This window comes from Scyliorhinus torazame, chromosome 6 (assembly GCF_047496885.1).
Source record: "Scyliorhinus torazame isolate Kashiwa2021f chromosome 6, sScyTor2.1, whole genome shotgun sequence".
NCBI lineage: Eukaryota > Metazoa > Chordata > Chondrichthyes > Carcharhiniformes > Scyliorhinidae > Scyliorhinus > Scyliorhinus torazame.
This window is the reverse complement of record NC_092712.1, coordinates 104,669,071-104,685,195: the sequence shown is the minus strand read 5'-3', so window position 1 is coordinate 104,685,195 and position 16,125 is coordinate 104,669,071. Positions and strand designations below refer to the sequence as shown.

General features: G+C 52.3%; 2 protein-coding genes across 6 annotated transcripts in view; one reads left to right on the top strand and one right to left on the bottom strand.

The window, feature by feature from the left end:
* LOC140424929 (metalloreductase STEAP2-like) overlaps nt 1–16,125 on the bottom strand; it is a 108,451-nt gene that overhangs the window by 90,250 nt on the left and 2,076 nt on the right. The gene's annotated exons all lie outside the window — the stretch shown is intronic.
* LOC140424931 (uncharacterized) overlaps nt 6,900–16,125 on the top strand; it is a 170,488-nt gene continuing 161,262 nt past the window's right edge. The window contains exon 1 of the mRNA XM_072508613.1: nt 6,900–6,965. Coding sequence (XP_072364714.1) covers nt 6,915–6,965 — 51 coding nt within the window. The 5' untranslated portion in view covers nt 6,900–6,914. The remainder of the gene's footprint in view (nt 6,966–16,125) is intronic.

Below are 16,125 nucleotides of genomic sequence, written 5' to 3'. Positions count from 1 at the left end.
GGGAGTCCCTCTACCCCGGACAGGGCCGCAGGTTCGCCCCACACCTCAGCCGGCATCTGTGGAGGGAGGTGGCAGAGGCCGTCAGCGCTGTGGCTCTGACACCACGGACAGGCACCCAGTACCACAAGAAGGTGAACGACCTCGTCAGGGCAGCCAGGGTGAGTCCCTGCCCCCCTCCCTACCTGATGTGCGGCACAACCCCAGGTGAAACCAACCCTAACCTCTGCACTATACGCGCAACCGATGGCGTGCATTAATATACCTGTCTAACACTGTTGCCCTTTACCCCTGCCACCCATTCGCCCCCCCACAGGAGAAGCGCGCACACAACAATAGGACTGGAGGAGGCCCCGCTGATGAGAGGCCACTCACCGAACATGAGGAAAGGGCCCTGGAACTGGCTGGCGGACCAGAGGACCAGGAGGTTGCCGATGCAGAGGTCGGGGGCCCACCAGCAAGTGAGCCATCGACAGCCCGTCCCCATATCCCCCCCCTCCCCATATCCCCCCTCCCCCATATCACCTGATCACCACCTGCGTGTCTAACCATGCATGCTTCATTGTGTATCATGGAGCAAACGTCGAGGCACCCATCCCCGCAGATGCCGACCGCCCACAGGATGCCACAGGGTGACCACGGGATACGGCGATACCTGGACCCTCTGGCACTCGATGCCCGCAGGATGCCCCAGGGCGACCACGGGATACGGAGAGACCCGGACCCTCTGGCATGCGACGCCCGCAGGATGCCCCAGGGCGACCACGGGATACGGAGAGACCCGGACCCTCTGGCATGCGACGCCCGCAGGATGCCCCAGGGCGACCACGGGATACGGAGAGACCCGGACCCTCTGGCACGTGACGCCCGCAGGATGCCCCACGGCGACCACGGGATACGGAGAGACCCGGACCCTCTGGCATGCGACGCCCGCAGGATGCCCCACGGCGACCACGGGAGACGGAGAGACCCGGACCCTCTGGCATGCGACGCCCGCAGGATGCCCCAGGGCGACCACGGGATACGGAGAGACCCGGACCCTCTGGCATGCGACGCCCGCAGGATGCCCCACGGCGACCACGGGGGACGGAGAGACCCGGACCCTCTGGCATGCGACGCCCGCAGGATGCCCCAGGGTGACCACGGGATACGGAGAGACCCGGACCCTCTGGCATGCGACGCCCGCAGGATGCCCCACGGCGACCACGGGAGACGGAGAGACCCGGACCCTCTGGCATGCGACGCCCGCAGGATGCCCCACGGCGACACGGGAGACGGAGAGACCCGGACCCTCTGGCATGCGACGCCCGCAGGATGCCCCTCGGAGACCACGGGAGACGGAGAGACCCGGACCCTCTGGCATGCGACGCCCGCAGGATGCCCCACGGCGACCATGGGAGACAGAGAGACCTGGAGCAATAGGGAGACGACGCCCCAGTCTCGTGCGGGTGCGGCGATGCAGGCGTGTGCCACTCAGCGACGAGGGGGGCAGCCACAGGCCCCCGTTGCAGCCGAGCCATGAAACCACAACCCAGGACACCCCTACCCAGGAAACCGAAATACAGGACAGTGACACAGAGTGGATGGTGGAGACGAACCCCCACCCCAAAGTGCCATGGACTCAGAGTGGGACGAAGAGCACGACACAACGCCACTGCTGTCACCAACACCCTCCACCATCGCAGAGACGCTCACCTCGGTTGGGCACTTTAGTGATGAGGCGTCTGGTACACTCACTGGTGCGCACAACACAGCCGTCCCGGTACAGCAGGTGGAGGTAGGAGCAGCAGAGGGGCCGGGCGGTCGGAGGGCAGCCCAGCCCAAGCGAACATCTGCCGCCCAGATGGATCCCGGGTTCCTGGAGTTACCACACCCACACATAGATCCGATGCAACCACTGAACCTGGGACGAGCGAAGAGGGTGACGGGTGGCTTGCGGCGGCTGCGGTCGCAGGTGGAGGAGTCCACCCGCGTCCAGGAGCTGGAAGTGGTGCCGGTCATGCGTGCCACCCAGGCCGACACCGCACGGGTGACGTCCACGGTGGAGGCAATGGGTGCGACGGTGTCAGACATGGGGAGCAGTATGCAAGACCTGGGGCTTTCCGTGCAGGCGGCGTCTGTGGCCCAGGACATGGCTGCCCTCTCACAGGAGGCCATGAGCCAGCGCCAGCGGCAGATGGCAGAGGCGCTCAACGCCGTGACCCTGTCTCAGCAGGCCATGGCCCAGTCTCAGCAGGCAATGGCCCAATCCCTGCAGTCCATAGCCCAGTTTCTGCAGGCCATGGCCCAGTCTCTGCAGGCCATCGCTGAGGGCATTGGCGCCATTGCCCATCTGCTAGCCAACGTCGCACAGTCACAGACAGGGATGGCCAACTCCCTGAGCTCCATTGCTGCAAACCTGCAGATCCCTGTCGATACCAGCACGGGCCTCCAGGACTGGCAGCGCCAGGTGTCAGAGGGGTGTCGGATGGCCGGTCCTTTCGCACCCCCGACCCATGTAGAGGCCTGGGGGCCATTGGGCACCCCGAGGGAGGAGGAGTTGCTGGCGCCCGTCCCTCGTCCCCCTGTAGGGGAGGTCCAGGAACACTGCTGCACCTCGGACTCTTCTTCCCCCCCCCCCCCCGTCCCAGGTGTATCGGGTGGGCAACGGGCAGGACAGGCTGGCAGCCCGCCATCCCAGTTGCCCGGGCCGCAGCCTGGCCCATCCAGGAAACGGCCGCCAAAGGGATCCCGAGTCAGAGGGCAGGAATCGCAGGAGTCCACCTACAGTTCTGCTGTGCCATCTGGGGAACCACCTAGGCGTAGTCAAAGGGCCCGTAAGGCCAAACAATTAGACACTGAGTAAGTTGGCACGGGTGTAGGGCACAGACGAGTTTTAGGGGCTAGGGCACGTGTATGCACAGTTTGTTCTTCAAATCACTTTAACAACTACAGAAGCTGCCTTTGTGCTCTGTCCGAAGCGTGCGGGGGTGTCATGTACGTTGAGCGCAAGTGTGTGTGTGAGGGGTGGTCTTACCTCAGCCCCAGGTGAGTCTGCCCCCTTCCCCCTGGGCCGCCCTCACCATCCCCCCGGGCAGAGGACGGGACCGTGCGCTGCAGTGTCACAGCCGCATGCAGGGATGGTCCGGGTGGATGGTGGTACTGTGGCCATGGGTCAGACATAGTCCAACGATGTAGAGCCAGGAGCTCATCGGAGGCGGGTTGTCATCATCCTCCAAGGCCTGCAATAGACAAGCGTCCACCCGCAACTGTGTGAGCCCGGCCCGTTGTGCCGCCGGTGGATCTGCAATGGAGGGGTGGTGTGCATGCGGGTGGGGTGGGTGTGGTTGGGGGGGTGAGGGTGCTGGGTGGGTGGATGGGTGGGGGGGGGCGGGGGGGTGAGAGGGTGTTTGGGTGTTACCATGGTGTGCGGTCTGTGGCCATACTCACCGATTCCCACGCCCATCTAGTCAGTGAACCGGGCGGCTATCAGCCTGTCCCGTGCCCGCTGGCCCAGCCGGTAACGGTGGACAGCCACCCGCCCATGTCTAGCCCGTCTGCCCTGACCATTGCCCCCATCCCCCTCATCTGGGGAGGACTGCGCCTCTTCCCGCTGCTCCTCCACTCCGCCCTCCTCTGCCTGCGGCACATCGCCCCTCTGCTGGGCCTCTGTTGTGCAGGACGCAGCACACCACAATGATGCGGCCGAGCCCATCTGGATACTGGAGGGCGCCCCCAGAGAGGTCCAGGCACCTGAAACGCATTTTGAGCACGCCAAAGCACCTCTCGATCACTCCCCTTGTCGCTACATGGGCATCATTGTAGCTGTTCTCCGCGTCATTCTGTGGCCTCCGTATAGGCGTCATCAGCCACGACCGCAACGGGTAACCCCTGTCGCCCAGCAACCAGCCCTCAGCCGGGGATGGAGTCCCTCGTACATGCCGGGGTGTAAGACCGCGACAACAAGTATGAGTCACGTACACTTCCCGGGTACCGGGCGCAGACGTGCAGGATAATCATGCGGTGATCGCAAACCACCTGGATGTTCATGGAATAGGTCCCCTTCCTATTAGTGAACACGGCCCCTGTTATCTGCAGGTGGCCGCAGGGCGACGTGCATCCCATCAATCGCGCCCTGGACCATGGGAAACCCAGCCACGGCAGAGAAGCCCATGGCCCGGGCATCCTGGCTGGCCCGGTCCACAGGAAAGCGGATGTAGCGGTCCGCAATGGCATATAGGGAGTCTGTCACTGCCCCGATGCACCGGTGGACCGATGTCTGCGATATGCCGGACAGGTCCCCACCTGGCATCTGGAATGACCCCGTGGCATAAAAGTTCAGGGCCACCGTAACCTTGACGGACACGGGGAGAGGGTGTACCCCCAGTGCCACGCGGTGCCAGGTGGCCCAGCAGGTGGCAGGTGTGTGCCACGGTTTCCCGGCTGATCCGGAGTCTCCTCCTGCATTCCCAGTCCATGAGGCCCTGGTACGACAACCGGGGCCGGTACACACGGGGCCTCCTCGGGTGCCTCCGTTGCCGTGGCGCCGTGACGTCCTCCTCTCCCTCCTGGTGTTCCTCCCCCACTACGTGCTCCCCCTCCCCCACCCCCAGCACTCCCCCCCCCCCCGTCCCCGGCACTCGCCCCACCCCCCCCATCCCCGGAACTCGCCCCGCCCCCCCGTCCCCGGCACTCGCCCCCGCCCCCCCTGTCGCCGGCACTCACCCCGCCCCCCCTGTCGCCGGCACTCGCCCCGCCCCCCCCTGTCGCCGGCACTCGCCCCGCCCCCCTGTCGCCGGCACTCGCCCCGCCCCCCCTGTCGCCGGCACTCGCCCCGCCCCCCCTGTCCCCGGCACTCGCCCCGCCCCCCCTGTCCCCGGCACTCGCCCCGCCCCCCCTGTCCCCGGCACTCGCCCCGCCCCCCCTGTCCCCGGCACTCGCCCCGCCCCCCCTGTCCCCGGCACTCGCCCCGCCCCCCCTGTCCCCGGCACTCGCCCCGCCCCCCCTGTCCCCGGCACTCGCCCCGCCCCCCCTGTCCCCGGCACTCGCCCCGCCCCCCCTGTCCCCGGCACTCGCCCCGCCCCCCCTGTCCCCGGCACTCGCCCCGCCCCCCCTGTCCCCGGCACTCGCCCCGCCCCCCCTGTCCCCGGCACTCACCCCGCCCCCCCTGTCCCCGGCACTCGCCCCACCCCCCCTGTCCCCGGCACTCACCCCGCCCCCCCTGTCCCCGGCACTCGCCCCACCCCCCCTGTCCCCGGCACTCACCCCGCCCCCCCTGTCCCCGGCACTCGCCCCGCCCCCCCTGTCCCCGGCACTCGCCCCGCCCCCCCTGTCCCCGGCACTCGCCCCGCCCCCCCTGTCCCCGGCACTCGCCCCGCCCCCCCTGTCCCCGGCACTCGCCCCGCCCCCCCTGTCCCCGGCACTCGCCCCGCCCCCCCTGTCCCCGGCACTCGCCCCGCCCCCCCTGTCCCCGGCACTCGCCCCGCCCCCCCTGTCCCCGGCACTCGCCCCACCCCCCCTGTCCCCGGCACTCACCCCCCCCCCTGTCCCCGGCACTCACCCGCCCCCCCCGCCCATGGCACTCACCCCCCCCCCATCCCCATGGCACTCACCCCCCCCCCATCCCCATGGCACTCACCCCCCCCCCCCATCCCCATGGCACTCACCCCCCCCTTCCCCTGCACTCATCCCCCGTCCCCGGCACTCACCCCCCCCGCCCATGGCACTCATCCCCCCCCCCCTTTCCCGGCACTCACCCCCCCCTTCCCCTGCACTCATTCCCCCGTCCCCAGCGCTCATCCACCCCCGCCCCCCTCGCTGGCACTCATCCCACCCGTCCCCGGCACTCACCCCGTCCCCGTCCCTGGCACTCACCACCCCCCCCCTATCCCCAGCACTCACCCCCGTCCCCCGCACTCGCCCCCTCTCGGCACTCACCCCCGGCACTAACCCCCCCCCCCCCCCGCCTCGTACCCGGCACTCACCCCCCCCCACCCGTCCCCCTCCCACTCGCCGGCACTCACCCCCCCTTCTCCGGCACGCCCCCGAAGCCCACCCCACCCCTCCACACACACACAGACTGCGGCCACGCCATCACCTCTCCTGCGGCCGCCCCCCAGGCCGTGACCTACCTCCACGCCGGACGGCCAGGATGGACATGACCCGTGGTCACGTCGGCGGGACTTCGGCCCATCCGGCCGGGAGAATATGGGCAGCCCTGGAGTCCATTGTCTCGCGCTCGCCCCTGCCATTCTCCGAAGCGGGCGGCGCGATTTATGCCCCGCCGACTTTTCACCCTTCGGAGAATTCGGCAGGCGCGCGTGCGGGATTTACGCCGCCCCCCAGCGCTTCTCCGACCCGGCAGGGGGTCGGAGAATCCCACCCCTGGTCTTTGTTTATGCATCATGAAGTTTATTCCAAAGCTCCACTATCTAGGCATGCTGATTATTGCCTCTTGCCTGCCAAATGGCTTTCCGCCTTTAGGAAAATGGTATGACAAAGATTAGACGGTGAGCAATGCATGTCAGTGAGAGAGTTGGATTGTTGGCTGTGGAAATGTGATGTTGCCAAAGTGGGGGGGGCGGGGGGGGGGGGTTTAAATTATTTTTTACAGGATGTGCGCTTTGGCTGGGCCAAAATTTGTTGCCCATCCCCAATTGCCCGAGAGAATCATAGAATCCTTACAGTGCAGCAAGAAGCCATTCAGTCCATCGAGTCTGCACCAACCCTCTGAAAGACCCCTCACCTCGGCCCACTCCCCTGCTCTATCCCCGTAACCTAACGTATACATTTTTGGACTGTGGGAGGAAACCTGACAATCCAGAGGAAACCCACGCAAACTCCACAGTCACCCAAGGTCGGAATCGAACCCGGGTCCCACAGTGCTAACCACTGTATCACCATGCGAACCTAGCACGGTCGCGCCCTGGAAGGTGGGGATGAGCTGCCTACTTGAACCGCTGCAGTCTGAGGAGGGCGTAGAAGGATGGGTGAGTAAATTTGCAGATGACACTAAAGTCGGTGGAGTTGTGGACAGTGCGGTAGGATGTTACAAGTTACAGAGGGACATAAATAAGCTGCAGCGCTGGGCTGAGAGGTGGCAAATGGAGTTTAATGCAGAAAAGTGTGAGGTGATTCATTTTGGAAGGAATAACAGGAAGACAGAGTACTGGGCTAATGGTAAGATTCTTGGCAGTGTGGATGAGCAGAGAGATCTTGGTGTCCATGTACATAGATCCCTGAAAGTTGCCACCCAGGTTGAGAGGGTTGTTAAGAAGGCGTACGGTGTGTTAGCTTTTATTGGTTGAGGGACTGAGTTTCGGAGCCATGAGGTCATGTTGCAGCTGTACAAAACTCTGGTGTGGCCGCATTTGGAGTATTGTGTGCAATTCTGGTCGCCGCATTATAGAAAGGATGTGGAAGCATTGGAAAGGGTGCAGAGGAGATTTACCAGAATGTTGCCTGGTATGGAGGGAAGATCTTATGAGGAATGGCTGAGGGACTGGAGGCTGTTTTCGTTAGAGAGAAGAAGGTTAAGAGGTGACTTAATTAAGGCATACAAGATGATCAGAGGATTGGATAGGGTGGACAGTGAGAGCCTTTTTCCTCGGATGTTGATGTCTAGCACGAGGGGACATAACTTTAAATTGAGGGGAGATAGATATAGGACAGATGTCAGAGGTAGGTTCTTTACTCCGAGAGTAGTAAGGGCGTGGAATGCCCTGCCTGCAACAGTAGTGGACTCGCCAACACCAAGGGCGTTCAAATGGTCATTGGATAGACATATGGACGATAAGGGAATAGTGTAGATGAGCTTTAGAGTGGTTTCACAGGTCGGCGCAACATCGAGGGCCGAAGGGCCTGTACTACCCTGTAATGTTCTATGTTCTATGTTCTATGTGGTGTATTTTCACCCACTATGCTATTAGTGAGGGAGTTCTGTAAATTCAATGATATCTCTCTATTTAGGATTTCCAGCCTCGATCAATCTCCTCTGTTCCAGGAATCCCAGAAAACCTGTATGCTGGCAGTTAAAACATGTGGAAAATTGGCTTTTAGAACAAGTTAATAGTTAATCTCACTATGCAACAGGTATTTTCCACATGTTCACGAAAACCTTCAATTAAATGTGGAAGTTGGTAAGTTCCAGCTGGCTTGCTGACAAGCCAGCATTTTCTGTTATAACCTCCCCCACACACTAATACTTGTCCACCCAAACTAATTAAAATGACCCCTTTTGAGCTATATACATTTTTGAAAATCCACGATCAATGCAGCAAATGAATAGTCAATGAATGCTGGCATCCAATAACTTTCCTGATCGCTTTGTTGAGGCGTCAAGCCCACAGATTACTGTAATTGGCTATATATAGTGCTTCAACTTTTCCGTCTCTCTTAGGAAAATGGGGGCTAGGGAGGAGAAACAAAAACGACCAGTTGGGGTTACAAGGACAAGCCCAATCAGAATGGAACAGATAAATATGGTTCTCGTGGTTTTTTCCTAACCTGGGAACATAGCAGCAAATAGAAAAGATGCAATAATGTTACCAGGAATGAGAATATACAGTCGTGGAGGATGGTGAGGTTGAGGGGAATATTTCATTAGAGGCAAGGGTGACCCAAGAAAGGGTTTCAACATTGCTATCACAAGGTAAATAATGACTGATATGTTAATTAGCAGAAACACAGAGGAATAACAATTCAGCAGCTCACTATAACTGTATAAGACGACCTTAAAGTATAACAATTATTATTTTTGCCTTTTCAATATGAACAAGATAGATCGGAATGGTTCGAACTTTACCTCTCTCTGGGGGTAACTTCTGTTTCTATCAAACATTTGATAATCCAGTAAATTCACATCCAGGTAAATTTTTCAATAATTTGGAAAAACAAATTCTTAAATGCTGTTAGAGACATGCTACCAGCAATCCAGGGAAAATCATAATGAAACATGTTTCACAATTCTCTACACCTTTTTTATGTTTCTAAAATAATGTAAACTTTATTTTGAATCCTGAATATTAAAGAAAAAATGCTGTTGTTTTTCATTGTTATTTCATAGGCTCAGCACTGGTAATTTTACGTAGTTTAGTTAAGGAGTTCTGATTTGTCACTCCTTTACAAGTAAGAAATTTGCAGCAACCAGCTGCATGATATTTGCATAAAATGTTCTTATACAGTGTACATCTGTAGTTAGTCTTTGCATCTTTACACCTGTGGTGTCATTTACGCAAAGATTTTGCAGACACCAAGTTGATTTTCAAATCACAAGCTGATTTTATAGGGTATTGTTCATGGTGAGTTAGATTATGCAGTTTAATTCAAACCACAAATGTCATGACATGCAAGGTTAACATCCGAGAAGCATTGGTTTTCCGTGACTAAGTCAAATTCCATAATTAAATGGTGTTCTGAGAATTTTACAACTCTATCCTTTATCACAGAAAGATAGTGCAGAAAAGGCCATTCGGCCCATTGAGTCTGCACCGCCGCATGAAAGGCATCTGATCTGCCATTTGCCAGCACTTAGCCCATAGGCTCGGATGTTAAGACGTGATAAGTACTCATTCAGGTACTTTTAAAAGGATAGGAGGCAACCCACCTCTACCACCCTCCCAAGCAGTGCATTACAGACCATCACCTTGAACGTGTGTCACCTCGTAAACGACCCTTCAACTAAGGGGAACAGCTGCGCTCTATCCACCCTGTCCATGCCCCTCATAATCTTGTACACCTCGATCAGGTCGTCCCTCAGTCTTCTCTGCTCCAACAAAAACAAGCCAAGTCTATCCAACCTCTCTTCATAATTAAAAATGTTCCATCCCAGGCAACATCCTGGTGAAACGCCTCTGCACCTGCTCCAGTGCAATCACATCCTTCCTATAAAGTGGCGATCAGAACTGCACGCAGTACTCCAGCTGTGGCCACACCAATGTTCGATATAACTCCAAATTGACTTCCTTACTTTTGTAATCTATGCCACGATTGATAAAGGCATATGCCTTTATCACCATCCTATTAACCTGCCCTCCTGCCTTCAGAGATCTATTTACAAACACGCCAAGGTTTCTTTGTTCCTCAGGACTTCCCAATGTGGTGCAATTCATTTAATATTTGCTTGTCAAATTGCTCCTTCCAAAGTGTAACACCTCTCACTTTTCAGGACTCAATTCCATCTGCCACCTTTCTGCCCATTTGACCCGTACATATCTGCCTGCAACTCAAGACTCTTGAGCCTCACTGTTAACCACCTGGCTTCTCTTTGCATTCCACAAACTTACTGATCCTATTCCCCACATAGTCATCTAAGTCAAATGACGAATAATAGGGGACCCAGCACTGATCCCTGTGGTACGCCACTGGACACTGACTTCCAGTCTCTAAAGCAGCCGTCTGTCATTACCTTCTGTTTCCTACAGATCAGCCAGTTTTGAATCCACCTTACCAAGTTTCCCTGTATCCCATGTGCATTTGCTTTCTTTATAAGTCTCCCATGTGGGACCTTGTCAAATGCTTTGCTGAAATCCACGTAAACGTACCCTCATCTACACACTTAGTCACATGCTCAAAAAATTCAATCATATTTGGTAGGCATGACCTCCCTCTGACAAAGCCATGCTGACTATTCCTGATCAAACCTTGCCTCTCCAAGTGGAGATAGATTCTCTCCTTCAGAATTTTCTCCATTAGTTTCCCCACCACTGATGTGAGACTCGCTGGTCTGTCATTCCCTGACTTATCCCTACAGCCTTTCTTAAATAGTGGGACCACATTCCCGGTTCTCCAGTCCTCTGGCACTTCTGCCGTAGCCAGAGAAGAAGTGAAAATTCGGATCAGTGTCGCTGCGATCTCTTCCCTGGTCTCACAAAGCAACCTGGGACACAATTCGTCCAGACCTGCAGATTTCTCCACTTTTAAACCTCCCAACATCTCCTATCCCTTGCCCCTCCCTATGACAACTTGCTCAATAACCTCAGTCTCTCTCCGAGTTCCACACCTGCCTCCTCATTCTCTTGGGTGAAGAAAGATTTGAAATATAGGACACCCTAAGAATGTCCTCTGGCTCCACCCACAGACTTCACCCTTGGTCCCTACCTTTTCCTTAGTTATCCTCTTCCCATTGATATACTTATAGAACATCTTGGAATTTTCCCTCCTTATACCAGCTAGAGATTTCTCATATCCCCTCTTTGCTCTCCTAATTGCTTTCTTAAGCTCCATCCTGGACTTTCTGTCCTTCAGTAATGCCTCTGTTTATTTGCTCCCCTTGTACTTATTAAAAGCCTCTCTCTTCCTTCTCATTGTATCCTGAATATCTCTGATCATCCATGGTGTTCTGGGCTTTATCTCTCAGAACTGGCATGGGACAAAAGAAAAGAAGTATTACAAGGCATGAGACAACACCTTGTACTTATTAAAAGCCTCTCTCTTCCTTCTCATTGTATCCTGAATATCTCTGATCATCCATGGTGTTCTGGGCTTTATCTCTCAGAACTGGCATGGGACAAAAGAAAAGAAGTATTACGAGGCATGAGACAACAAGTTTTAATTTTTTGGAAGGATTAAGGAGCCATTGTTCACAACACACTCCCTATTTAAACTAAAATACCACACCTGAAAAGCACCCACAATATGCTCACCTCTCACTGTCTTTACGTTCACAAAGCCAATCCAATACATAGACTTTTATCCCGGACGAGCCCCCAATTTGTTATGGGCCAGAGTTTAGAGAACCCCAAAGTGTATCATGGAGTTCACCTGACCCACAACTTTTAATAGATTGTGGTATGGGGAGCACATGGCCCACTCTACAGGTGTGGTCCTTAAAGGAGTAGATTGCAGTTAACAGGCGGTGAGGGGTGAGGGGGGGGGGGGGGGGAAAGAGAGAAAGAGAGAGAGAGAGACCTGGCTCAGCAACCAACAGTGGAATAAAGACTGAAAGTATGAAGTGAGAATCTGAGAAAGGGTGTACAGCTGGGTGGTGGGGCAAGTTGTTTGGGCGGGGAATCCAAGGTAGGGAGGGACAAGTCATGATTTGTTGTAATAACGGGCTTGAGATTCTTAAATTTGAGCAGAAAGCCATCAAGGCTACTTGAATGTTCCATCGTTCAATTTGATCATGTCCCAACTGTTTTGTTCTCCATCTCTTACCCAAGCCAAATCTATCCAACTTGGTTTTGAATTTTGCAACTGACCTAGCCTCAACAGCCATCATCTAATACAACAGCCATCATCCAATACAATCCCCATGTCATGTGAGAGTACCTTTCAGAAATGGGTGTTTAAGAAATGTACCTTTAAGTAATGAGTGTTTATCAGTGATGTTAGCTGGGCTGTCTGTTAGCTTTTTACTTTTGTTTTAGGCTGTTTGCTGCAGGGTGTGTTTTAGTTTCGATTTCAGAGTTGGAGCTCAAGCCAGACAGAGCGGGTGTACTGTTGATCTCTCTGCCATGAAAAGACGATCTCTTCATCATTTGGTGAATTCAGAATTATAAATGTTCTCAGCATATGTAAACTTAATGTGCTTCTGTTAAAAGGTGTTCCTTCTGTCTTCTGGATGTTGCTTGGGAAGTTATTAAGGATTACTTAGTGATGTATTCTTTGGGGGTTATATTTGAATTGATGGTTGCTAAGATGTTCACTGTATGTTTTAAAAAGGTTAACGTGAGTTCATAGAATAAACATTGTTTTGCTTCAAAAAATCTCTTTCCATTTCTGCTGTACCACACATTGGCTGTGTGCTCCCCATACCACAATCTATTAAAAGTTGTGGGTCAGGTGAACGCCATGATACACTTTGGGGTTCACTAAACCCTGGCCCATAACAAATTTGGGGCTCGTCCGGGATAAAAGTCTATCTATTGGATTGGCTTAGTGAACTTAAAGACAGTGAGGGGTGAGCATATTGTGGGTGCTTTTCAGGTGTGGTATTTTAGTTTAAGTAGGGAGTGTGTTGTGAACAATGGTTCTTTCAGAGGCTCTGAATTTTTGGGGGTGGAGACAGTCACACGCAGTACCTTACAGACAGAGACTAAAAGCAGACTGTAGATTTGGCAAACACATTGCAGTTAACACTACCTGACAAAATGAGAAAAGAGGAGGTCATTATGGTGGTGGCTAAGCATTTAAAGTTACCGGAGATACAGTTTGACTCATTGGAAATGGCAAAAATTCAGTTACAAATTAAACAAATGGAATGAGAAACAATTGAAGCAGCTTGAATACGAAAGAGAGAGAGGAAAAAGAAAGAGAAAGAGAAAGAGAAAGAGAGGAAAAATAGAGAAGAAAGGAAAACATAAAAAATAGCCTTAGCAGAACAAAATGAAAGAGAAAGGGAGATATAGATCAGGGAAAAAGATAAAAAGAGAGAGTTTGAACTTCAGAAAATGGCCATGAAACATGACAGTCAGTTAAAATTGGCAGGCGTAAAGGACAGTTGGATAATAGTGATGAGGATAGTGAGAAAGAGCGTCAAAGTCTAAGCAGGTGGGAGTGATGCCTACTGTGATTGATAAGTCAATGGAACATCAGACAACTGAGGTGTTGAAGGACGAATATCCTGGGGGGTTTCCGGATTGTGTTGCAACAAGGTCACAAAGTCACAGGTTAAGACAAGAGAAGAAATCAAGGAATGAAGATTAAGTTGAAGTGCAATTATCAGAAACAAATTTTGATCAGATGGTTGAAAAAGAACAAGAACAGGTGGAGGATGAGGTGGATAATTTTAGTTCAGGAAAATTGGCAGAGTTACAACAAAAAGATATAGAGTTACAACAAAAAGATATAGAAATAAAACAGATGTATCAGAAAGCATACATGGAAAAGGAATCTGAGTGTATACCAGAGTGTTATTACCGTAAAAGTGATGTCTTGATTAGAAAATGGAGACCTTTACATATGCAGGCAGATGAAAAGTGGGCAGAAGTTCATCAAGTAGTATTGCCAGTAGGGTATAGAATGGAGGTGTTGTGATTTGCACATGAGGTACCAGTGAGAGGTCATTTGGGAATAAGGAAAACTCAAGCTATAATCCAAAAACATTTTTATTGGCCTGGACTACATAAAGATGTAGTTAAATGTTGTCGATCATGTCACACATGGCAAGTGATAGGGAAACTTCAAGCAGTGATAAAACCAGCGCCCTTAATACCCATTCCAGCATTTCAGGAACCTTTTACAAGGGTCCTAATTGATTGCGTAGGACCGCTTCCTAAAACGAAAAGTGGGAATCAATTTTTGTTGACTATAATGGATGCGTCTACTAGGTTTCCAGAGGCCATTCCAGTACGTAATATTACAGCTAAAAAGATTGTGGAGGAGTTACTTAAATTCTTTACTAGATATGGACTACCCCCAGAAATACAGTCGGATCAAGGATCAAATTTTACCTCAAGATTATTCAAAGAAGTTATGGATAGCTTAGGAATAAAACAATTTAAATCAACTTCATACCATCCAGTATCACAGGGAGCATTAGAAAGGTGGCATCAGACATTAAAGACAATGTTGAGGGCTTATTGTCAAGATTATCCAGAGGATTGGGATAAAGGAATTCCATTCGTACTGTTTGCAATTAGGGATGCACCTAATGATTCAACCAAATTCAGTCCTTTTGAACAAATTTTTGGTCATGCGGTAAGAGGACCACTTAAATTGATTAAGGAAAAATTGGTGAGTGAGAAATTGGAACTTACATTATTGGATTAAGTGTCAAATTTTAGGGAACAATTAAATAGAGCAGGTGAATTGGCTAGACAACATTTAAAAGTTGTACAAAATGTGATGAAACGGGTAGCGGACAAGAAATCCAAAGTTCGTAGTTTTGCCAGTGGAGATAAAGTTTTAGTGTTGTTACCAGTGGTAGGTGAGCCGTTAAAAAACTAGGTTTTGTGGACCGTATCAGATTGAAAGGCAATTAAGTGAGGTGAATTATGTGGTAAAAACACCAGATAGAAGGAAGACTCACCGAGTGTGTCATGTGAATATGCTTAAAAGGCACTTTGAAAGGGAAGAAGAGGAAAAGGAGGTTTTAATGATTCTAACTCAAAGTGATGAACCAAATGCAGATGACTGTGAATTTGACATACCTCAAATTGAATTGGAAAATGAGGATGTTCTTAAAAATTGGGATAAATTGTTGAGGAACAACGAACTGACCTGAAAGAGTTATTGATATCACATGGGCAAGTTTGTAGAGATAAATTGGGAAGTATTAAAATGGATATATGTGATGTAGATGTGGGAAATGCTACTCCAATCAAACAACATCCATATAGACTTAACCCTTTAAAATTGGCACAGGTTAACAAAGAGATTGAGAGTATGCTTAAAAATGGCATAATTGAAGTGGGTTGCAGCCAATGGAGCTCACCCATAGTGATGGTACCTAAACCAGATGGTACCCTACGGTTGTGTGTGGACTATAGAAAGGTTAATGCAGTTACAAGAACGGACTCTTATCCTATCCCATGTTTGGAGGATTGTATTGAGAAAGTGGGACAATCAGCTTTTATTTCCAAACTGGATTTACTTAAAGCTTACTGGCAGATACCTTTATCTGAAAGGGCGAAGGAGATTTCAGCTTTCGTGACACCAGATGGTATATACCAATTCAAAGTTATGCCATTTGGCACGTAAAACGCTCCAGCCACATTTCAACCGATAACTAGCAAAGTTGTTTCAGGATTACCCAAATGTGCGGTATACATCGACGATCTGGTCATTTTCAGCCAGACATGGACAGAACATTTAAAACATCTGACGGATTTATTCGATCGACTTCAGGAGGCGGGTTTGGTGATAAACCTAGCCAAAAGTGAATTTGGAAAAGCCCAAGTCACTTTCCTCGGCCATACAATCGGACAGGGACAAATGGTCACACGGGATGTGAAACCAACAGTTACTGAGGAATTTTCACTATCCTCAAGACGCTTTCCTTAGCCATACAATTGGACAGGGACGAATGGTCACATGCGATGTGAAACCAACAGTTATTGAGGAGTTTTCAATACCCTCAAGACAAAGGGAAATAATGCGATTATTTGGCACGAGTAGATTTGATCGAACATTTGTGCAAAATTGTTGTAGCGTGATTGCTCCATTGACGGACTTGCTGAAGAAACGTCAAAAAATTCAATGGACAGCAGA